We start from the raw sequence: 23,208 nt of genomic DNA on the forward strand, positions 1-23,208 counted from the left end.
CCTATAACCCCCCATATGCCCCCTATACCCCCTTATATCACCCCATAGGGACCCTATAGCCCCCTGTACCCCCCCACATGTCCCCTATAACCCCCCATATGCCCCCTACACCCCCTTATATCGCCCCATAGGGACCCTATAGCCCCCCGTACCCCCCCGTATGGCCCCTATAACCCCCCATATTACACCTATAACCCCCTATGTTACCCCTTTGACCCCCCATATGTCCCCTACACCCCCTTATATCACCCCATAGGGACCCTATAGCCCCCTGTACCCCCCCACATGTCCCCTATAACCCCCATATGCCTCCTACACCCCCTTATATCGCCCCATAGGGACCCTATAGCCCCCCGTACCCCCCCCACATGTCCCCTATAACCCCCCATATGCCCCCTACACCCCCTTATATCGCCCCATGGGGCCCCTATAGCCCCCTGTACCCCCCCCGTATGTCCCCTATAACCCCCCATATGTCCCCTACACCCCCTTATATCGCCCCATGGGGACCCTATAGCCCCCTGTACCCCCCCCCGTATGTCCCCTATAACCCCCCATATGCCCCCTATACCCCCTTATATCACCCCATGGGGACCCTATAGCCCCCCGTACCCCCCCACATGTCCCCTATAACCCCCCATATGCCCCCTACACCCCCTTATATCGCCCCATAGGGACCCTATAGCCCCCCGTACCCCCCCACATGTCCCCTATAACCCCCCATATGCCCCCTACACCCCCTTATATCGCCCATAGGGACCCTATAGCCCCCTGTACCCCCCCGTACGGCCCCTATAGCCCCTATGGATCCCATACCCCCCTCACCGGGCAGATTCTCCTCCAGGTGCCGTTCGGGGGGGTCCTGGGGCGGCTCCTCCAGCTCCAGCAGCCAGTCCAGGGGGGCTATGGGGGGGGGGGTCAAAGGTCACCCGGACGCCTGGGTCCCCCGGAGCCGGGGGGTGGGGGGATGGGGATTGGGGGGGGGGGTGTCCCCCAAATTACCTGCATCGGGGGGGGCCACGTCCTCTTGCATTTCGGGGGCGGCGCGTTGGATGAAGTTGGGGTCCCCCCCCCCCAGCTCCATGAAGGGGCAATGGGGACCCACAGACGTGTCACCTGGTGGGGGGGGGGTTTAGGGGACCCAGGCGTCCGGGTGCTTCCCCTCCCCCACCCCCCCCCCCCCTTATAGGGTTTTTTTGGGGGGGGGTCTGGGGGTACCTGGGTGGGGCCGGGGGGGCGCGGTGGCCAAAACCCGAGCCAGCCAGGGGTGCCGGGCCAGGACGGGGCAGCGCAGGAGGGCGGCCATGGTGCTGCGGGGACAGGACCCAGGAGTTCGGGGGGCGCCCAACCCCCTCCGACCCCCCCTGACCCCTCCAGCCCCCATCACCCCCCCCCCCCCCCAGAATCAGCCTCACCCGGACGCCTGGGTCCCCCTTTGGGGAGGATTGGGTGGGGCGCCCGGACGCCTGGGTCCCCCTTTGGGGAGGGTTGGGTGGGGCGCCCGGACGCCTGGGTCCCCTTTTTGGGTGGGGGGGGTGGGGGGGGTGTGGCCGCCCCCACCCTTATCAGTGCCCAACAGCCGGCGTGGGGCGGAGCCTGTTCCACCCGTGGAGGGGGGGGGGAGCGGACCCAGGCGTCCGGGACCTATAGGTCCGCACACACGCACTTTGGGGTCCCCAACCCCCCCTCCTCAGGGGACCCAGGCGTCCGGGCCCCATAGATCCCACCCCCCCAAATCACTTGGGGGTCCTCGGAGCCCTAAAACCCACCCAGGGGACCCAGGAGTCCGGGCCCTATAGATCCACACACACACACACTTGGGGGTCCTCATCTCCCCAGCCCCCTCCTCAGGGGACCCAGGCGTCCGGGCCCCATAGATCCCACCCCCCCAACTCACTTGGGGGTCCCCAGCCCCCCAAAACTCCCCAGGGGACCCAGGAGTCCGGGCCCTATAGATCCACGCACATGCACTTTGGGGTCCCCAGTCCCCCAACCCCCCTTCTCAGGGGACCCAGGCGTCCGGGCCCCATAGATCCCACCCCCCCAACTCACTTGGGGGTCCCCAGCCCCCCAAAACTCCCCAGGGGACCCAGGCATCCGGGCCCCATAGATCCCCCCCCCCCCCAGCCCACTTGGGGGTCCCCAGCCCCCCAAAACCCCCCAAACTCCCCCAGCCCCACAGACCTGTTGCCCTGCACTGAGGACGAACAACCAGCACTGGTGCCCCCCCCAGACTGGGGGGCCCCCCAAATAACCCGATAAGGCCCTTGGGGGCGGGGCGGGGCGCCACTCCCAGAGGCTCCTCCCACCGCAGCCTCAATCTTGGGGTCCCCTCCCCAATCTCCAGCGCCCCCCCCAATTTCCCACCCCCCCCAATTCCCCACCCCCCCCAATCCCTACAGCCCCCCCCCCCAAAGCCGAGAAACACGCCCCTGGCCCTTTAAAAAGGGGCGGAGCCCGCGCTCCAGGGGATGGGCGTGGCCTCGGGGGGTTGTGGGCGGGGCTGGGAGGGAGACGGGGCGTGGTTTTGGCAGGGGAGGGCGTGGTTTGGAGTGGGGGGCGCGGTTTGGCAGCAGGGGGCGTGGTTTGGCGTAGGGGGCGTGGTTTGGTGGAGGGGCATGGTTTGACTTAGGGGGCGTGGTTTGAGGGGGCGTGGTTTGGAGGGGGGCGTGATTTGGTGGAGGGGCGTGGTTTTGGAGGGGGCGTGGTTTTGAAGGGGGCGTGGTTTGACTTGGAGGCGTGGTTTGGCGCGGGGGGCGTGGTTTGACTTAGGGAGCGCGGTTTGGGGCAGGGGCGTGGTTTGGCCGCGGGGGGGGCGTGGTTTGAGTTAGGGGCGTGGTTACGCGGGGGGCGTGGTTTGGCAGCAGGGGGCGTGGCCTGGCCGTGGGAACGCGCCATGTTCGCCCGCGGGTCGCGGCGGCGCCGATCGGCGGGAACCGTGAGGGACCGGGGGGGTTTGGGGGTCCCGGGGGCTCTGGGGGTGGGGGGGGGTCCTGAGGGAGGGGCTGAGGGGGCGGCCGGGGCGCTCCGGGAGGGGGCTGTGGGTCTCCCCAAACTTTCCCCCCCTCCCCTAACAATATTTTCAGGGTGCCCCCCCTTATTTATACCCCCCCAAGCGCTCCCTTTACTCCCCCCTATCCCCTCTCCGCCCAGTTTGGGGGGGTTCCCCAAACTCCCCACCCCCCCATTATAATATTTTCGGGGTGCCCCCCCCTTATTTTCACGCGCGTCCCCCCTCAGCCCCCCGCCGACGACCCGCAGCGGGGGCAGCCGTGTCAGGCCTGCGGTGACCAGTGTCCCGGATTCCTCGTCCACCCGTGGAGGTGAATAAATAAAACCGGGGGGGGGGGGGGGGGGCTCTTAAATGTTGGGGGTGGGGGGGGGGTGTGTGTGTGTCCCCCACTTCATGGCGTTATTTTCTATCCCCCCCCCCCCCCCCAGGAAGATTTGCCAACACTGCAAGTGCCCGCGGGACGAGCACGTGGCCGGGGGGGCCCCCCCGGAGCTGGAGCGCTTCGTGCGGGGCCTCGCGGCGGAGCCGAAGCCGCCCCCCCCCGCGCCCCCCCGCCGCCCCCCCCGCAAGGGATCGGACGAGGATTCGGGGTGTCCCCCGAGGAATACGCCTGGGCCCCCCCCGGGCTGACGCCCGAGCAGGTAACGACCGCCCCCCCCCCCCCCACGACACCCCCAAAACCCACCGATTTACAGCCCTGATCCCCCCACATTTATAGCGCTGACCCCCCCGATTTACAGCCTTGACCTCCCCAAATTTTTAGCCTCGACCCCCCCGATTTACAGCCCTGATCCCCCCAAACCCAAATTTTAGCCTTGACCCCCCGCCATTTTTTTGGGCTCTGACCTCCCCAAATTTTTAGCCTCGACCCCCCCGATTTACAGCCCTGACCTCCCCAAATTTTTAGCCTCGACCCCCCCGATTTACAGCCCTGACCTCCCCAAATTTTTAGCCTCGACCCCCCCCTTTTTTTGGCTCTGACCCTCCCAAATTTAGAGTCTTGACCCCCTCAATTTATAACCATGACCCCCCTAATTTAAAGCCCTGATCCCCCCATTTACAGCCTTGACCCCCCCCAAACTTAGAGCTTTGATGCCCCCAATTTACAGCCGTGACCCCCCCAATTTTAGCCTTGACCCCCCCAATTTACAGCCATGACCCCCCAATTTTTAGCCTTGACCCCCCCAATTTACAGTCATGACCCCCCAATTTTTAGCCTTGACCCCCACAATTTACAGCCATGACCCCCCAATTTTTAGCCGTGACCCCCCAATTTTTAGCCTTGACCCCTCCAATTTACAGCCCTGACCCCAGCAGGGTCCCCCCAACCCCCCCCCAGATTATGAGGACCCCCCCAAAATTCCCCATTTACGCCCCCCCCGGCCCTACCTGTGGGCAGCCCCCCCCCACCATGTGAGGCCCCGCCCACTGTGCCTGGCCACGCCCCCTGTCTGCAGAGCCCCGCCCACACAGCCCCCATTGGTCAGAAGCCCTTCTGTGTGGCCCCGCCCCCTGGGCATGGCCCCGCCCTCCTCCCCAAGCCTTTCCCTATAGATCCCCTTGCCCCATAACCAAGCCCCGCCCACCGCTCCAGGCCACACCCACCTCCTCTAAGCCCCGCCCACCACTCCACCCTCTTCCCTCGTCCCCCATCCAAGCCCCGCCCCCCCGAAGCCCCGCCCCATGAAGCCCCACCCCCTTGAAGCCCCACCCCCTTGAAGCCCCGCCCCCAAACCCCACCCCCGAAGCCCCGCCCCATGAAGGCCCAGCCCCCTGAAGCCCCGCCCCCAGCTCCAAGCCCCACCCACCCCTCCATCCCCATGCCCCCCAGCCAAATCCCACCCCCAGACCCCGCCCCTACCTCAGGTCCCGCCCCCCGTGGCCCCGCCCCATCAGGCCACACCCCAAGCCCCACCCCACCCCCAAGCCCCGCCCACCTCCCCCCAAGCCCCGCCCACTCCTCCAACCCTTTCCCCATAGATCCCCTATAACCCCCAAGTCTCCCCCCCCCCAGCCCCCCCACTCCCGCAGGCCCCGCCCCCTGGGGCCCCGCCCCTTCAGGCCCCGCCCCCTCCGGCCCCGCCCCGCTAAGCCCCGCCCCCAGGTGCGGCAGTTCTTCGCCTGCCTGCCCGAGGAGACGGTTCCGTACGTGAACAGCCCCGGCGAGCGGCACCGGCACCGGCAGCTCCTGCGCCAGCTGCCCCCCCACGACTGCCAGGTTTTGGGGGGGCTGGGGTTTGGGGGCGCCGGCGGCTTTGTTGGGGGCCGGGGGGGTCCTCACAGACCCATTGTGGGGCGATTCAGCTCCATCCCTTTCCCTCGGGGGGTGATAAATGTTGGGGTGTCCCCCCCGCTCCCGCTTAATCCGCCCCCCCCCTTTTATTCCAGCCGGAATATTGCACCTCCCTGAGCGACGCGGAAGTCGCCGAATTCCAGCTTTTCGCCCAAAAACGCAAACGGGAGAGTTTAGGGCGGGGCCAAGCGCGGCCCCTCCCCCGCACGCTCACCGGGGCCGTTTGCCAACAGGTTTGGAGGGGGGGGGACACCCCAAAAAATAGGGGGCGGGGACACTAAAAAATGTGCCCCCCATAAATATTGGGGCGAGCCTAAAGGTATTGAAGGGTCTAAGTATATGGGAGGCCCCCCCGCTAAAAATGGGGGGACCCCCCCCAAAATACTGGGGGGACACTAAGGGTATTGGGGGGACCCCAAAAATGGAGGGAGCCCCCAAAATGGGGGTATGCCTCAAAAAGTACAGGGGGACCCCCCACCCCCCAAAAAAAAAAAAGGGGAGGGACCCAAAAAATTGGGGGGAGCCCATAAAAATGGGGGGGTCCCTCCAAAAATGTGGGGGAGACCTTGGGTGCGGTGAGGGGGACCCCAAAGTGGGGGGGACACCCCCAAAAAATGGGGGAAGGTGGGCTGGAAACCCCCAAAAATGGGACGGAAAGCCTCAAAAAAGGGGCTGGGGAACGTACCAAAAGAAGGGGAGGGGGGGCAAAAGTTGGGGGGACACCCCAAAAACGGAGGGAACCTCCCAAAAAATTATAAAGGGGATCTAGGGGGAACCCCAAAGTGGGGGGGACACCCCAAAAGTGGGGGAAAATGGGCTGGAAAGACCCAAAGTGGGGTGCGAACCCTCGAAAAAGGGACTGGGGGAATGTACCAAAAAAGGGGGGGGTGTTAAAAATTGGGGGACACCCCAAAAACGGGGGAACCTCCCAAACAATTATAAAGGGGATCTAGGGGGAACCCCAAAGTGGGGGGGACACCCCAAAAGTGGGGGAGACTGGGCTGGAAAGACCCAAAGTGGGGTGGGAACCCTCGAAAAAGGGACTGGGGAATGTACCAAAAAAGGGGGGGGGGTGGTTAAAAATTGGGGGACACCCAAAAACGGGGGGAACCTCCCAAAAAATTATAAAGGGGATCTAGGGGGAACCCCAAAGTGGGGGGACACCCTAAAAGTGGGGAAAATGGGCTGGAAAGACCCAAAGTGGGGTGGGAACCCTCAAAAAAGGGACTGGGGAATGTACCAAAAAAGGGGGGGGGGTGGTTAAAAATTGGGGGACACCCCAAAACGGGGGGAACCTCCCAAAAAATTATAAAGGGGATCTAGGGGGACCCCCAAAGTGGGGGGGACACCCCAAAAGTGGGGGAAACTGGGCTGGAAAGACCCAAAGTGGGGTGCGAACCCTCGAAAAAGGGACTGGGGGAATGTACCGAAAAAAGGGGGGCGGTGGTTAAAACTGGGTGCGAAAAGGCGCGTTGTGGCTGTCTCGGCAGTGCGGGCGGCGGCTGGCGGGGGGGCGCCGGCGGTGCTGGCGCGGCGGGCGGGGCTGGGCGCCTGGTGGCACCCCCAGTGCTTCCAGTGCCGCCAGTGCCGGCAGCCGCTGGTGGACCTGCTGTACTTCCTCGGCGCGGGGGGGATCTACTGCGGGCGGCACCACGGGGAGACCCTGCGGCCCCGCTGCCGCGGCTGCGACGAGGTACCTGCGGGGGCCGGAGGGGACGTGCAGGGTCTATAGGGGGTGTGGGGTCTATAGGGGGTGTGTGGGGTCTATAGGGGATGTGTAGTCTATAGGAGGTGTGTGGGGTCTATAGGGGGTGTGTGGGTCTATGGGGGATGTGTAGTCTATAGGAGGTGTGTGGGGTCTATAGGGGGTGTGTGGGGTCTATAGGGGGTGTGTGGGGTCTATAGGGGGTGTGGGGTCTATAGGGCGTGTGGGGTCTATAGGGGATGTGTAGTCTATAGAGGTGTGTGGAGTCTATAGGGGGTGTGGGGTCCATAGGGGCTGTGGGGTCTATAGGGGGTGTGGGGTCTATAGGGGATGTGTAGTCTATAGGGGGTGTGTGGGGTCTATAGGGGGTGTGTGGGGTCTATAGGAGGTGTGTGGAGTCTATGGGGGTGTGTGGGGTCTATAGGGGATGTGTAGGGTCTATGGGGGTGTATGGGGTATATAGGGGGTGTGTGGGGTATATGGGGTTGTGTGGGGTCTATAGGGGGTGTGTGGGGTCTATGGAGGTGTATGGGGTCTATAGGGGGTGCGTGGGGTCTATAGGGGATGTGTAGGGTCTATGGAGGTGTATGGGGTCTATAGGGGGTGTGTGGGGTCTATAGGGATGTGTGGGGTCTATAGGGATGTGTGGGGTCTATGGGGGTGTGTGGAGTATATAGGGGGTGTGTGGGGTCTATAGGGGATGTGTAGGGTCTATAGGGGATGTGTAGTCTATAGGAGGTGTGTGGGGTCTATAGGGGGTGTGTGGGGTCTATGGGGGTGTATGGGGTATATAGGGGGTGTGTGGGGTATATGGAGTTGTGTGGGGTATATAGGGGGTGTGTGGGGTGTATGGGGGTGTATGGGGTCTATAGGGGGTGTGTAGGGTCTATAGAGGATGTGTAGTCTATAGGGGATGTGTAGGGTCTATGGAGGTGTATGGGGTATATAGGGGGTGTGTAGGGTCTGTAGGGGACGTGCAGGGTCTATAGGGGGTGTGTGGGGTATAGGGGATATATAGGGGTGGTATAGGAGCTGTATAGAGGCTGTGTAGGGCATATGTAGGGGCTGTGTAGGAGATGTATAGGGCTGTACAGGGGATATGTAGGGGCTGTATAGGGCATATATAGGGGATGTATAGGGGCTGTACAGGGGATATATAGGGCCTGTGTAGGAGATGTATAGGGGCTGTACAGGGGATATATAGGGCTTGTGTAGGGGATGTATAGGGGCTGTACAGGGGATATGTAGGGGCTGTATAGGGGATATATAGGGGCTGTACAGGGGATATATAGTGCCTGTGTAGGAGCTGTATAGGGGATATATAAGAGTTGTATAGGGGCTGTACAGGAGATATATAGGGCCTGTATAGGGGATATATAGGGCCTGTGTAGGGGCTGTATAGGGGATATATAGGGGATGTATAGGGGCTGTACAGGGGATATATAGGGGATGGATAGGGGGTGTACAGGGGATATACAGGGCCTGTGCAGGGGCTGTATAGGGGATATATAGGGGATGTATAGGGGCTGTACAGGGGATATATAGGGGATGGATAGGGGGTGTACAGGGGATATACAGGGCCTGTGCAGGGGCTGTATAGGGGATATATAGGGGATGTATAGGGACTGTGCGGCAGATATATAGGACCTGTGTAGGGGCTGTATAGGGGATATATAGGGGATGTATAGGGGCTGTACAGGGGCCTGTGTAGGGGATGTATAGGGGCTGTACAGGGGATATGTAGGGGCTGTATAGGGGATATATAGGGGCTGTACAGGGGATATATAGGGCCTGTGTAGGAGCTGTATAGGGGATATATAAGAGTTGTATAGGCGCTGTACAGGGGATATATAGGGCCTGTACAGGGGATATATAGGGCCTGTGTAGCGGCTGTACAGGGGCTATATAGGGGATGTATAGGGGCTGTACAGGGGATATACAGGGCCTGTGTAGGGGCTGTCTAGGGGCCGCAGGGAGCCCGGACACCCAAAGAATTCCCTGGCGGGTTTCAAGGCGTCCATAGGGTGTCCCGGGGCTCCCGCGGGGGGGTGCGTCCCCTAACCTATAGGTGGCTCCCCTCTAGCTGATCTTCTCGGCGCGCTGGCTGTCGGCCGGGGGGGCCGCCTGGCACCCCCCGCACTGGTGCTGCTGGGAGTGCGAGCGCCCCCTGGGGGACGGGGGCGGCGCGCGGGGGGGGCTGTGCCCCCCGTGTCACCTGGCGCGGAGGGGACACCTGTGTGACACCTGCGGGGAGCACATCGGTCAGTGCGCGCACCGGGGGCGGCCGGCGGGCGTTCGGGGGGGCCCCGACGGTCCCCGTGTCCCCCCAGTGTCCCCGTGTCCCCCCAGTGTCCCCATGTCCCCCCCATGCCCGCATGTCCCAATGTCCCATGTCCCCCCAATGTCCCGATGCCTCCATGTCCCCCAATGTCCCCATGTCCCCCTAATGTCCCCATGTCCCCCCATGTCCCAATGTCCCCCCAATGTCCCCATGTCCCCCCCATGCCCCTATGTCCCAATGTCCCCATGTTCCCCCATGCCCCCACAATGTCCCCATGTCCCCCCCATGTCCCCCCAATGCCCCTATGTCCCAATGTCCCCATGTCCCCTCATGTCCCCACAATGTCCCCATGTCCCCGTGCCCCCCTGTCCCCCCATGCCCCCACGTCCCCCCAATGTCCCAATGCCCCCATGTCCCCCCATGCGCCCCCGTCCCCCCATGTCCCCCCGTCCCCCCCACGCCCCCACGTGCCCCCATGTCCCCCCAATGCCCCCACGTCCCCCCATGCCCCCCATCCCCCCATGTCCCGCCATGTCCCCCCATGTCCCGCCATGTCCCCCCATGTCCCTCAATTCCCCCATGTCCCCCATGTCCCCAATGCCCCCTTGTCCCCATGTCCCCCCATGTCCCTATGTCCCCCCACGCCCCCACGTGCCCCCATGTCCCCCAGGCCCCCCATGTCCCCATGTCCCCCCATGTCCTCATGTGCCCCCAGTGCCCCCATGCCCCCCCGTCCCCTCATGTCCCCATGCCCCCCCCCATGCCCCCCCGTCCCCCCGTGTCCCCAGTGCCCCTGTCCCCCCGTGCCCGCAGGCCCCCCCGTGTCCCCAGTGCCCCCTGTCCCCCCGTGCCCGCAGGCCCCGAGCAGCCGCAGCTGTCGCACCGGGGCCAGCACTGGCACGCGCGCGCCGGCTGCTTCCGCTGCGCGGGCTGCGCCGCGCCGCTGCTGGGCTGCCCCTTCCTGCCGCGCGGCGGGCAGCTCTTCTGCTCCCCGCCCTGCGCGCGCCCCCCGGCGCCGCCGCGCCCCCTGCTGGACAGGAGGTCCTGGGCGGGGGGACCCCCCAGTGGTGAGAGATGGGGGGCACGGCACTGGAGAAGGGACTGGGGGGACTGGGGGCACTGGGGGCACTGGGAGGGACTGGGGGCACTGGGGGCACTGGGGGGCTGGGGGGCTGGGGGGACTGGGGGGACTGGGGGGACTGGGAGGGGCTGGGGGACTGGGGGCACTGGGGGCACTGGGGGCACTGGGGGGACTGGGGGACTGGGAGGGGCTGGGGGGACTGGGGGCACTGGGGGCACTGGGGGCACTGGGGGGACTGGGGGCACTGGGGGGACTGGGGGCACTGGGGGCACTGGGGGGTCTGGGGGGCACTGGGGGGACTGGGGGCACTGGGGCACTGGGGGCACTGGGATGGATTGGGGGGCACTGGGATGGACTGGGGGGCATTAGAATGGACTGGGAGGGACTGGGGGGACTGGGGGGCACTGGGGGGACTGGGGGGACTGGGGGGACTGGGATGGACTGGGGGGCACTGGAGAGACTGGGAGCACTGGGGGGACTGGGACAGGCTGGGGGGCACTGCGGGGCACTGGGGGACACTGGGAGGGACTGGGGGGACTGGAGGGACTGGGAGGGACTGGGGGCACTGGGGGCACTGGGACATGCTGGGGCGCACTGGGATGGATTGGGGGGCACTGGGGGCACTGGGAGGGACTGGGGGACACTGGGGGCACTGGGAGGGGCTGGGGGGCACCGGCCCCCCCTCACCCCCCTCCCCCCCCCCAGGTCCCCCTTTCCGCCGGGGGGGTCCCCACCGCCACTCGCTGCCTGAGCTGGGCCCCTCCCCCCCCCCGCCCCGCCCCCCCTCCCCTCCCCCTCCCCCGCCCCCTCCCCCCACCCGGAAGGACCCAGGCGTCCGGGGAGGCCCCTCCCCCCCCCCAACCCGCGGCGGGGGGCGGGGAGAGGCGGCGGGGGAGGGGCGGGCGGCGCCGCGCGGCCTCCTCGTCCTCCTCGTCCTCCTCCTCCTCCTCGGGGGGGGAGGGGCTGTTCCTGGGGGAGCCCATCCCCCTCCCCCCGCAGCTCCGCCCCCCCGGGGCCCCGCCCCCCCGGCCCCGCCCCCCCCGGCCCCGCCCCCCCCGCGGCTGCCTCGTGGCCTGAGCTGTGACCCCGCTGCCCCCGCCGTGACCTCTGACCTCCGCGCTGTGACCCCGCTGCCCCCTGCCGTGACCTCTGACCTCCGCACTGTGACCCCGCTGCCCCCGCCGTGACCTCTGACCTCCGCACTGTGACCCCGCTGCCCCCTGCCGTGACCTCTGACCTCCGCACTGTGACCCCGCTGCCCCCGCCGTGACCTCTGACCTCCGCGCTGTGACCCCGCTGCCCCCCGCCGTGACCTCTGACCTCCGCACTGTGACCCCGCTGCCCCCCGCCGTGACCTCTGACCTCCGCACTGTGACCCTGCTGCCCCCTGCCGTGACCTCTGACCTCCGCGCTGTGACCCCCCTGCTGCCCCCGCCGTGACCTCTGACCTCCACGCTGTGACCCCCGGTGCCCCCTGCCGTGACCTCTGACCTCTGCACTGTGACCCCTGACCCCGTGGGGCTTTAATAAACGTCAGCGCTGCCCCGTGCAGCTGGGGCGCGACTCTGGTGGAGGGGGGGTTAATTTTTTTTGGTTTTTTTAGTTTTTATCTTTTCTGCGGTTTTTGGCTTTTTGCTTTTTGGCTTTTTTTTCGCTTCGTTTCCTTGCTTTTCCGGGTTGTGTTTTGCTTGCTTTTTTCTTTTTTTTTGGTTTCTATTCTTTTTCAGGTCTTTGGGGTTTTTTTCTTTGCTTTTTTTTTTTTTTTTTTGCTTCCTTTCCTTCTTTTTTGGGTTGTTTTTTTCTTTTTGGGCTTATCTTTTTCTTTTGGTCTTTGTCTCGTTTTCGGTTTGTTTTTTTTTTTTTTTGGTCTTTTTCCTGGTCCTTGGATTTTTTTTCTTTGCTTCTTCGCTTTTTTTTTTCCCGCTTCCTTTCCTTGCTTTTTGCTTTTTTTTTTTTTTTCTTTCTGTTCTTTTTCCGGTCTTTTCTTTGTTACTTCGGGGGTTTTTCTCGTTCTGCCTTTTTTCGCCCCGAAAAACGAACGAAATCACCAGCCTGGTGCTTCCGGGAGGGTGGGGCCGCAGGCGGGACTCGAACCCGCAGCCTCCTGTACTGGGCACTGTCCCGGTGGCCCAGGGATGAGTCACTGGCCTAATAAGGCAAAGGTCGTGGGTTCGAGTCCCGGCTGCGCTGCGGCCGCAGGTGCCCGTGGGGACCCGGGTGGGGAGAGGAAAAAGAAACGGGGCGAAAAAGGCAAAACGAGAAAAACCCCGAACTAACAACGGAAAGACCGGAAACGGAACAGAAAGCAAAAGAAAAAGAAAAAAGCGAGCAAAATAAAATCCAAAGACAAGGAAAAAGGCCAAAAAAAAAAAAAAAGGGCAAAAGAAAAAATATATAAAAAGCAAAATAGGGGAAAAAAAAAGAAAAAAGGAGGAGCAGCGAAGGAAAAAACCACGGGGAAGGAGGCCGCCCCCAAAATGAGCCCCAAACAGGAAAACACCAAAAAACCAATAGAACCCAAAATGCAAAAAAAACCCCAAAAACGGGGAAGCAAAAAAACAACCCAAAACAAACAAAAAAAGAAAAAAAAAAGAAACAAAAAGAAAAAAAAAAACAAGCAAAAAAAAATCCAAAAGCAAACAAAAAAGGGAAGCAAACAAAAAAGGAAATAAAGCAAACAAAAAAAAAGCAAAAAAGCAAAGGAAAAAAAAAATCCAAACAACAAAAAGAAAGCAAATAAAGCAAAATAGGGAAAAAAAACCCCAACCAACCAACTAAGGAACGAAAGCAAAAAAACCATCCGGGGTCCAACATGGCGGCGCCCACGGGCTCCAAGATGGCGCTTTCCGTATGGCGGAAGCCTTCCCATGCCTACCCGGGCACCCGGGCTGGCTGGCCCCGCCCCCTGCGCCACGTGACCGCGCGCCCATTGGCCAGCGGCGAGGGGCGGGCACAGGGCGGCGCGTTCATCTGCTGATTGGCCGCCGGGAGCTCACGTGACCGGCGGCGAGCGGCGGGTCAGCGGCGGGAAGCGGGGAGCGGGGGAGCTCGGCGGTTCGGGGTCCTGACGGGGTCCTGACGGGGTCCCCCCGGGCCCAGGCCGGGGCGATGCCGCTGCCCGTGGCGCTGCAGTCCCGCCTGGCCAAGCGGGGGCTGCTCAAGCACGTGGAGCCCGGTAAGAGCCGGCAGGGGGGGAAGGGGGCGGGGCCGCGGCGGGGAGGGGGCGGGGCCAGCGGAGGGGGGCGGGGCCAGGAGCCAAGGGTTGCGGCGGGGGCGTGGCCATGAGCCGGGGGCGTGGCTTAAGGGGGCGGTGTGGCCAGGAGCCAAGGGGGTGGGGGCGTGGCCAGGAGCCAAGGGGTGTGACTGGGGGGGGGGCCCGTGGGTTAAGTGGGCGTGGCCAGAAGACAAGGGGGCGTGGCTTAAGGGGGCATGGCCAGGAGCCAAGGGGTGCGGGGGGGGGGGGCGTGGCCTAAGGGGGCGTGGCCATGAGCCATGGGGTGCGGTTGTGGGCGTGGCTTCAGGGGGCATGGCTTCAGGGGGCGTGGCCAGGAGCCAAGGGGTGCGGGGGGGCGTGGCCAGAACCCATGGGGCGTGGTTGTGGGCGTGGCTTGAGGAGGCATGGCTTCAGGGGGCATGGCCAGGAGCCAAGCGGTGCGGCGGGGGGCGTGGCCTAAGGGGGCGTGGGCAGGAGCCATGGGGCGCGGTTGTGGGCGTGGCTTGAGGGGGCATGGCTTCGGGGGCGTGGCCAGGAGCCAAGGGGTGCGGCGGGGGGGCGTGGCTTAAGGGGGCGTGTGGGTGGAGCTTGTTGCCTGGGGGCGGGTTCTGGGGTTCGGCCTCGTTGTGGGCGGGGCAGGGGGCGTGGCCTTTGGCGAGGGGCGGGGCCTGGCGCGGGGGGCGGGGCTGACGGCACCCCCTAGAGCCCGAGGAGGAGATCATCGCGCAGGACTACGACGACGCCCACGTGGATTACGAGGCCTCGCGGCTCGAGGGGCTCGTCCCCCCCTGGTACAAGGTCATCGACCCCACCTGGTGAGCGCCGGGGGGCTATAGGGGCCTTTGTAGGGGCTATAGGGACCAGCTGTAGGGGTTATGGGGCCTTCGCAGGGGTTATAGGGACCCTTTATAGGGACCTTTATAGGGGTTATAGGGGCTTGTATAGGAGTTATAGGGGTTACAGGGGCTATACGGACCTTCCTAGGTGTTATAGGGGCCATTATAGGGGCTACAGAGACCCGCTGTAGCGCTTATAGAGACCCTCTATAGGGGTTATAGGGCTACAGGGGCCTTTATAGGGGCTATAGGGACCAGCTGTAGGGGTTATAGGGACCCTTTGTAGGGGTTATAGGGACCTTTATAGGAGTTATAGGAGCTTGTATAGGAGTTACAGGGGCTTGTATAGAAGTTATAAGGGCTATAAAGACCTTTATAGGGGTTATAGGGCTATAGGGACCTTTATAGGCCTTATAAGAGCTATAGAGACTTTCATAGGTATTATAGGGGCCCTTTTGGGGAAGCTATAGGGACCGTTTGTAGGTGTTATAGGAGCTACACAGAGTCTGTATAAGCAGTATAGGGGCTATAGGGACCCGCTATAGGTGTTATAGCCCCCTTTATAGGGCTTCTAGGCACCACTTATAGGTGTTTTAGGGCCCGTAGGGACCCTTTCTAGAGGCTATAGGGCCCTGTATAGGAGCCATAAGGACCCTGCCCAGGCTCCCCTGGCCCCTATAGGCCCCTATAGGCCCCATACGTCCCCCGCAGCGGGCTCCCCTATTACTGGAACGTGGAGACCGACCTGGTGTCCTGGTTGTCCCCGAACGACCCCAACTCCGTCATCACCAAAGCGGCCAAGAGGCTCAAAGGGGCACAGGGTGAGTCCCCGGAAATTCCATGGGGGGTCCCCACTATTCAGGGACCCCCCCCCCACCCCGAACTCCTGGGTCCCTTTCTTTGTGCCAGAACCCGAGGAAAATCCCCCCGAAAGAGGCTACGAGAAGGAGGAGCCGCCACCCCCGGCCCGCGAGCGGCGCTTCCACCGGCGCGACGAGCCGGCGCCGTACCCCAAACCCAAAAAAAGTGCGCCGAAATCCGCAATTTACAATTTTTGCGGGGGGGGGGGGGGGGGGGGGGGGGCTGGTTTGACACCCGGGGGGAGCCGCTTGTATTTCCGGGGGTTATTAGTCTGTACCCCCCCCATTCAAATCCCATTTTTTCGCCCCAAAAAGGCAGCCGCAAAGACGAAGAGTTGGACCCCATGGACCCCAGCGCCTACTCGGACGCCCCCCGGTGAGTGAGCGCGCGGGGTTGTTTTGAAAGGGGGGGTCCCCTAAGTTTTAAGGGGGGTCCCCCAAGGTTGAAGGGGGGGTCTGACGAAGGGGGTTTTGACCAGGGGGACGTGGTCGACGGGGCTGCCCAAGAGGAACGAGGCCAAGACGGGGGCGGACACGACGGCGGCCGGGCCCCTGTTCCAGCAGCGGCCGTACCCCAGCCCGGGCGCCGTGCTCCGCGCCAACGCCGAGGCCTCGCGCGCCAAGGACTGAGCCCCCAGACCCGGGGGACACCCCTAAACCGCCCCCGGGGGTCCCCGGGTCCTCCTGACCCCCCGAAATCCTTCCCGACCCCCACAAACCCCCCCAAATCCCAGGGAATCCGCCCTAACAGCCTGCGGGCTGCGCTCAAATCCCTCCCCCAAAATAGCCCCTGGGGCCCCCTCAAATATCAGGAGACACCCCCAAACCCGGGGGACACCCCCCAACTGCCCCCGGGTCTTCCCGACCCCCCGAAATCCTTCCCGACCCCCACAATCCCCCCCAAATCCCAGGGAATCCGCCGTGCGGCCTCTCCTTAAATCCCTCCCCCAATACAGCCCCAAACCCCCACTGGGGACCCCCCAAATTTCAGGGGACACCCCCCAACTGCCCCCCGGGTCCTCCCGACCCCCGAAATCCTTCCTGACCCCCATAAACCCCCCCAAATCCCGGGGGATCCCCCCAAACCCCTGTGGCCTCCCCTCAAATCCCTCCCCCAAAACAGCCCCCAAAGCCCCACTGGGGCCCCCCCAAATTTCAGGGGATACCCCCAAACACAGGGACACCCCCAAACCACCCCCCAGGGTCTCTCAGATCCTCCCGACCCCCCCATATCCCTGGGTATTCCCCCGAAATTCCGCCTCAAATCCTCCCCCCCAAACCCCCCAAATTCCAGGGACACCCCCAACCCCCCCCAAGGTCTCTTGGTTCCTCCCAACCCCCCAAATTCCCCAAAACCCCCCCAAAAACCCCCCTGAATCTGAGGGGGGACCCCGCAATAAAGTGGCTTCAGCCCACGGAGCGCGAAGGGGGCGGGGGTTTATTGGGGGTGGCGCACACGCGCGTGCGAGGGCTCACGAGGGGGTTTCCTCGGCCTCACACGAGGCGCCTTGCACACTCATCTTGCACGAGGGTCCTTCTCCTCGCACGAGGGTCCTTGCGCACTCGTCTCCTGCACGAGGGTCCTTCCTCCTCTTCCTCCTCCTCGCACGAGGGTCCTTGCACACTCGTCTCCTCGCACGAGGGTCCTTCCTCTTGCTCACATGAGGGTCCTTCCTCCTCTCCTTTCTTTTCGCACGAGGGCCCTTGCACACTTGTCTTCTCGCATGAGAGTGCTTGCACACTCATTTCCTTGCACGAGGGTCCTTCCTCCTCCTTGCACAAGGGTCCTTGCACACTCATCTCCTTGCACGAGGGTCCTTCCTCCTCCTTGCACGAGGGTCCTTGCACACTCATCTCCTTGCACGAGGGTCCTTCCTCCTCCTCCTCCTCACACGAGGGTCCTTGCACACTCATCTCCTTGCACGAGGGTCCTTCCTCCTCCTTGCACAAGGGTCCTTGCACACTCATCTCCTTGCACGAGGGTCCTTCCTCCTCCTCCTCCTCGCACGAGGGTCCTTGCACACTCATCTCCTTGCACGAGGGTCCTTCCTCCTCCTTGCACAAGGGTCCTTGCACACTCATCTCCTTGCACGAGGGTCCTTCCTCCTCCTCCTCGCACGAGGGTCCTTGCACACTCATCTCGTTGCATGAGGGTCCTTCCTCTTGCTCACACGAGGGTCCTTCCTCCTCCTCCTTCTCGCACGAGGGTCCTTCCTCCTTCTCACACGAGGGTCCTTGCACACTCATCTCCTTGCACGAGGGTCCTTCCTCTTGCTCACACGAGGGTCCTTCCTCCTCCTCCTCCTCGCACGAGGGTCCTTGCACACCCGCTCCCCCGCAGCGCCGCCGACACGCCCGCGCGTACGGGGGGGCGATGGGGGGCGCGGGGGGGGGCACGAAGCTGTACGGCCGCCCCGGCTCCAGCTGCGGGGGGAGCTCCCAGTATAAACCAGTATAGACCAGTAACCCCCTGCCCCAGCTCCGGGAGGCACACAAAGGGTCCCCCAGTCCCTCCCAGTGGCTTCAAGAGCCGCCCCCCGTTTGCAGAATTGTTGCCCGGCACCTCCCGGTGTATCCCAGTATAAACCAGTATAAACCAGTATATCCCAGTATCACCTCAGAGCTTACACGAGGAACATCAAGGGGCTGCCAGTCCCTCCCAGTTTGTCCCAATGCCTCCAGGAGGCTCTGGGGGTGGGTCCCAGTGCCTCCCAGTCCATCCCAGTCCCTGCAGGAGACTCTGAGGGGGGTCCCAGTGCCTCCCAGTTTGTCCCAGTCTCTCCAGGATGGCTCTGGGAGGGGTCCCAGTGCCTCCCAGTTTGTCCCAGTCCCTGTAGGAGGCTCTGGGGGGGGGTCCCGGGGCTCCCCCGTCCGTCCCAGTTTGTCCCAGTGCTCCCAGTACCTGCAGGGGGTAGGTGCGGTCGGGGTCGTAGCTGCTCAGGTCCCCACAGGCCACGAACGGGACGATGACGCTGGAGGGACCGGCGAGGGGGCAGGGACACGCCTGGGGACCCCAAAAACACCCCCCAGCCCCCAAAAACCATCTCAGGACCCCAAAAATCCCCAAAAGCACCTCAGGGACCCCAAAAACACCCCAAAACCCCACCAAAACACCTCAGGGACCCCAAAAACACCCAAAACCCCACCAAAAACACCTCGGGGACCCCAAAAACACCCCAAAACCCCACCAAAAACACCCCCAGGGACCCCAAAAACACCCCAAAACCCCACCAAAAACACCCACAGGGACCCCAAAAATGCCCCCAAATCCTCCCCCAAAATCCTCAAGGACCCAAAAACACCCCCAGGGACCCCAAAATCCCCCCAAATTTCCCCAAACATCCCCCCTAGGGACCCCAAAATCCCCCCTCAAGAACCTCAAATTATGCCCAAAATCTGCCCCCATGGAGCCCAAAATCCCCACAAATTACCCCAAAAATCCCCCCCAGGGACCCCAAAATCCCCCCAAATTACCCCCAAAATCCCCCCCAGGGTCCCCAAATTACTCCCAAATCTGCCCTCACGGACCCCAAAATCCGCCCCCATGGAGCCCAAAATCTTCCCAAATTACCCCCAAAATCCATCCCCAGGGACTCCAAAATCCCCCCCCAAAACGCCCAAGGGACCCCAAACCCCCCCAGGACCCCCCAAAAGCTCACGGTCCCCCCCAAATTTTACCAGCGTCGGGGTCCAGCAGTGGGTTGTCCATAGTGGGCACAAACCCCTCGGGGGGGGCGTAACCGCGACAAACCACAAACGCCTCTGGGCGGGGGGGGGGGGGGGCGGAAAAAGGGGGTTCAGGGCTCCCCAAAATCCCATTGGGGGGGTCCCCAAAACCCCGGGGGGGTCCCCGAAACCTCACCAATGCTGGAGTTGCGGCTGCTACGGGGTTTGGCGCACGACACCTCGGGGAAGAACACGCGCAATTGGGAGTAAAGCAGCGTCACGTCCTTGCCCCGAAAAATCTAGGGGGGGGGGAACACACAAAATATTAATTTTGGGGGTTTTTGGGGTGTCCGGACCCCCCGGATTTAAATTCGGGGGGTTTTAAGGCGACTTTTTACCTTTGCGACGAAGGTTCCGCCTTTTTTTAAGATGTGGGTGGTGATGTTGAGAGCCTGCGGGGGAACCCCAAAATTGGAGTGAAATGGGAAGGGATTGGGGGGCATTTGGGGTCTGGGGGTGCTGGGTGGAACTGGGGTGAACTGGGAGGGACTGGGAGGAACTGGGAGGGGATTTGGGGGAGATTTGGGGCAATTTGAGGGTCCCAGGGGGTATTTGGGGTCTGGGAGGTACTGGGTGGAACTGGAGTGAACTGGGAGGGGACTTGAGTGGGATTTGGGGGGTCCTTGGGGGTCCTGGGGTGTGTTTGCGTACTGGGGGGAACTGGGAGGAACTGGGGTGAACTGGGAGGGGATTTGGGGGGAGATTTGCAGAGATTTGGGGGAGATTTAGGGGGATCTGAGGAGGATTTGGGAGGAATTTGGGGGTCCCAGGGGGTATTTGGGGTCTGGAGGAAACTGGGTGGAACTGGGGTGAACTGGGAGGGGATTTTGGGGGGATCTGCAGCAGTTTTGGGGTGTTACCGCCAGCAGCAGCTGCGCCTGGATGTATTCGTCAAGGTCGTGGAGCCCCGTGACTGCAAAAATGGGGGTTCAGGGTGAGATTTGGGGGGTCAGGGTGAGATTTGGGGTTCAAGAGTGAAATTTGGGGGCTCAGGAGCAAGATTTGGGGGGTCAGGGTGAGATTTGAGGATAAGAGTTGGGGCTTTGGGGGTGAGATTTAGGGGTTCAGGTGGTGGGATTTGGAGAGTGAGGTTTGCGGGTTCAGGGGTGAGATTTGGGGGTTCGGGGTGTGAGATTTGGGACATTGGGGATGAAATTGGGGGCTGAGATTTGGGGGTTCAGGGGCGAGATTTGGGGGCTTGGAGCGTGAGATTCGGGGGTTCAGGGTGTGAGATTTGGGGGTTTGGGAGGTGAAATTGGGGGTTCAGGGGTGAGATTTGGGACCTTGGGGATGAAATCGGGGGCTGAGATTTGGGGGTTCAGGGTGAGATTTGGGGGGTGAGATTTGGAGGTTCAGGGGTGGGATTTGGGGGTTCGGGGTTAATCACCATCGGGGGCCCCGTCGCACACGACAAGGTCGACCTGGGGGCCCTGGAAGTGGCGCTGGAGCTGCTGGGCGGTGGAGACCTGGGGGAGCACCGAAAATCGGGGGGTCCTGGAAGGGGGTTGGGGTCCTGGGGGGTTTTGGGGTCCCAGGGGGTTTTGGGGTTACATGGGATTTTGGGGTCCCATGGGGTTTTCAGGGGTCCCATGGGGTTTTGGGGTCCCATGGGGTTTTGGTTCCCATGGGGTTTGGGGTCCCAGGGGGTTTGGGGTCCTGGGGGGTCCCATGAGGTTTTGGGGTCCCATGGGGTTTGGGCTCCCATGGGGTTTGGGGGTCCCATGGGGTTTGCGCTCCCATGGGGTTTGGGGTCCTGGGGGGTCCCATGGGGTTTGGGGTCCCATGGGGTTTTGGGGTCCCGGGGGGTCCCATGGGGTTTGGGGTCCCATGGGGTTTGGGGTCCCATGGAATTTTGGGGTCCCGGGGGGGTCCCATGGGGTTTTGGGGTCCCATGGGGTTTGGGGTCCCAGGGGGTTTGGGGTCCTGGGGGGTCCCATGGGGTTTTGGGTTCCCATGGGGTTTGGGGTCCCGGGGGGTCCCATGGGGTTTTGGGGTCCCATGGGGTTTGGGGTCCCAGGGGGTCCCATGGGGTTTTGGGGTCCCATGGGGTTTGGGCTCCCATGGGGTTTGGGGTCCTGGGGGGGTCCCATGGGGTTTTGGGGTCCCATGGGGTTTGGGGTCCTGGGGGGTCCCATGGGGTTTGGGGTCCCATAGGGTTTTGGGGTCCCATGGGTCTTGGGGGGTATAGGGGTCCCATAGAGTTTGGGGGGGGTCCCATGGGTTTTGGGGTCCTGGGTGGTTTTGGGGGCCCATAGAGTTTTGGGGTCCTGGGGGGTTTGGGGGTCCCGAAGGTTTGGGGAGTCCCATAGAGTTTTGGGGTCCGGGGGGTTTTGCGGTCCTGGGGGGTTTTGGGGTCCCATGGGGGTTTGGGGTCCCAGGGGGTTTGGGGTGCCGGGGGTTTTGGGGTCCCCACCTTGGTGATGTCCCCCTGGATCTGCAGCACCCCCTGCAGGGGCGCCATGGCCTGGAGATCCACGGCCACCACCTGGGACCCCGGGACCCCCCTGAGGACACGGGTCAGGGGGACACCCCAGTGCCCCCAGCCCATCCCAGTCACCCCCAGTCCAACCCAGTCCCCCCAGTCCATCCCAGTGACCCCCAGTCCATCCCAGTCCCCCCCAATGCCCCCCAGTCCATCCCAGTGCCCCCAGTCCATCCCAGCCCCCCAAATGCCCCCCAGTCCATCCCAGTCCCCCCCAATGCCCCCCAGTCCATCCCAGTGCCCCCAGTCCATCCCAGTCCCCCCCAATGCCCCCCAGTCCATCCCAGTGCCCCCAGTCCATCCCAGCCCCCCAAATGCCCCCCAGTCCATCCCAGTGACCCCCAATCCATCCCAGTGCCCCCAGTCCATCCCAGTCCCCCCCAGTCCATCACAGTGACCCAGAGTGCTCCCCAATTCATCCCAGTACTCCCAGTACCCCCCAATGGTCCTCAGTCCATCCCAGTCCCTCCCAGTGCCCCCCAGTCCATCCCAGTCCCTCCCAGTGCCCCCAGTCCAGCCCCAGTGCCCCCCAGTCCCTCCCAATCCCCTCCCAGTTCCCCCCAGTCCTCTCCCAGTCCCTCCCAGTCCGCCCACCTCAGTTTCCGACTCAGCACCTGGCTCCAGCTCCCGGGGGCGGCACAAAGATCAACGGCGCAACGGACCCCTGGGCGAACACACCCCGTCAGCCCGGACGCCTGGGTCCCTCCCGGACGCCTGGGTCCCTTTCCCAGTCAGCCCCGTACCCTGGAAGAGCTGGAAGCGCTCGTCGAGCTGGAGCAGCTTGAAGGCGCTGCGGGCACGCCAGCCCTCTTCCTTGGCCAGCCGGTAGTAGATGTCGCGCTTGTCCTTGGACGAGCGGCCCATGGCGTTTCTGTAGGTCCTACAATAAATGAGCCTATTGTTTACATGAGGTGCGGCAAAAAACGAGGGGTCCCAGGGGGTCCAGGCTTCACCCACGGCTTATGGGGAGCCCTATACGCAGATTATGGGTGAGAAAAGTAATAATACAATGTTATTTGTGTACATTTCGTACTTACTTGGAGGTCCTACGGTAAATAAACCCACTGTTTATGTAGAATGTGGCAAATACCAAGGGGTCCCAGGGGGCGCAGCAAGTCCAGGTTTTGCCCAGGGGTTATGGGGGGGGGATCCACAGACTATTTGGGATCTTATAATACAGATTTTATCGTATTTTCTGAATTCTCGCCTATTTAAACACCCCACAAATGGGCAAGGCCGCGCCGCGCATGCGCAGAGCCACGGCTGCCGCCCCGGGCGCGCAGAGCGCATGCGCCCCCGCCCCCATAGTGCCGTGTGCAGCACCGCCTACGGCGTACACGCCCCCCCCATAGTGCCGTGTGCAGCACCGCCTCCCGCGTACACGCCCCCCCATAGTGCCGTGTGCAGCGCGGCCCTGCGCATGCGCGAAGCGCATTTAACCGCCCCCCCCCCCCCCCCCCCCACCTTCCCCCGCCGCTAACGACTAAACGACTCACGATCGCTCCGGGATAGTCGGCGGGAAGAACAGGAGGAACCGGTAAGAAGCAGCGGGAGGCGGCGGCGGCAGCGGCAGGAGCGGCGTGAAAGCGCTGAGGGCGAGCGCGCCGCTTCCCCCCCCCTCACCGCGCATGCGCGAAGCCGTGAGGGGAGGGCGGGCGCGCGGGGGGGGCTCCCCGCCTTTTTCGCAGTGCGCCTGCGCGGTGGGGGCGCGGGGCAT

The 23,208-nt window shown here is 63.2% G+C and overlaps 4 protein-coding genes across 4 annotated transcripts in view; 2 read left to right on the top strand and 2 right to left on the bottom strand.

The window, feature by feature from the left end:
* Positions 1–1,470, bottom strand: part of LOC135999640 (vasopressin V2 receptor-like) — an 8,266-nt gene extending 6,796 nt beyond the window's left edge. Inside the window, 4 exon segments of the mRNA XM_065653200.1 lie at positions 788–903; positions 1,003–1,116; positions 1,219–1,310; positions 1,416–1,470. Coding sequence (XP_065509272.1) covers positions 788–903; positions 1,003–1,116; positions 1,219–1,306 — 318 coding nt within the window. The 5' untranslated portion in view covers positions 1,307–1,310; positions 1,416–1,470.
* A 1,397-nt stretch (positions 1,471–2,867) lies between these two features.
* Positions 2,868–12,043, top strand: PRICKLE3 (prickle planar cell polarity protein 3). The gene is given in 11 exon segments (XM_065653187.1): positions 2,868–2,938; positions 3,241–3,323; positions 3,442–3,605; positions 3,608–3,654; positions 5,118–5,231; positions 5,402–5,539; positions 6,797–6,806; positions 6,809–6,999; positions 9,095–9,272; positions 10,150–10,359; positions 11,079–12,043. Coding segments are annotated over 11 exon segments (1,659 nt in total). The 5' UTR covers positions 2,868–2,896; the 3' UTR covers positions 11,561–12,043.
* A 1,290-nt stretch (positions 12,044–13,333) lies between these two features.
* On the top strand, positions 13,334–16,684 carry PQBP1 (polyglutamine binding protein 1). The gene is made up of 6 exons (XM_065653318.1): positions 13,334–13,548; positions 14,291–14,402; positions 15,135–15,244; positions 15,333–15,449; positions 15,599–15,659; positions 15,763–16,684. Exons 1-6 carry the CDS (start codon positions 13,482–13,484, stop codon positions 15,911–15,913), a joined length of 618 nt encoding a protein of 205 aa, XP_065509390.1. The 5' UTR covers positions 13,334–13,481; the 3' UTR covers positions 15,914–16,684.
* A 16-nt stretch (positions 16,685–16,700) lies between these two features.
* On the bottom strand, positions 16,701–23,152 carry FTSJ1 (FtsJ RNA 2'-O-methyltransferase 1). The gene is made up of 12 exons (XM_065653327.1): positions 22,988–23,152; positions 22,235–22,371; positions 22,086–22,155; positions 21,423–21,513; positions 20,397–20,475; positions 19,870–19,922; positions 19,348–19,401; positions 19,146–19,248; positions 18,962–19,045; positions 18,437–18,438; positions 18,186–18,287; positions 16,701–17,707 (listed from the first exon to the last, which is right to left on the bottom strand). The coding sequence occupies exons 1-12, from the start codon at positions 23,119–23,121 to the stop codon at positions 16,778–16,780; spliced, it is 1,839 nt and encodes a 612-aa protein (XP_065509399.1). The 5' UTR covers positions 23,122–23,152; the 3' UTR covers positions 16,701–16,777.
* Positions 23,153–23,208: the final 56 nt, after the last annotated feature.

The sequence above is a fragment of the Caloenas nicobarica genome, chromosome 29, assembly GCF_036013445.1.
Source record: "Caloenas nicobarica isolate bCalNic1 chromosome 29, bCalNic1.hap1, whole genome shotgun sequence".
In the NCBI taxonomy this organism is placed as follows: domain Eukaryota; kingdom Metazoa; phylum Chordata; class Aves; order Columbiformes; family Columbidae; genus Caloenas; species Caloenas nicobarica.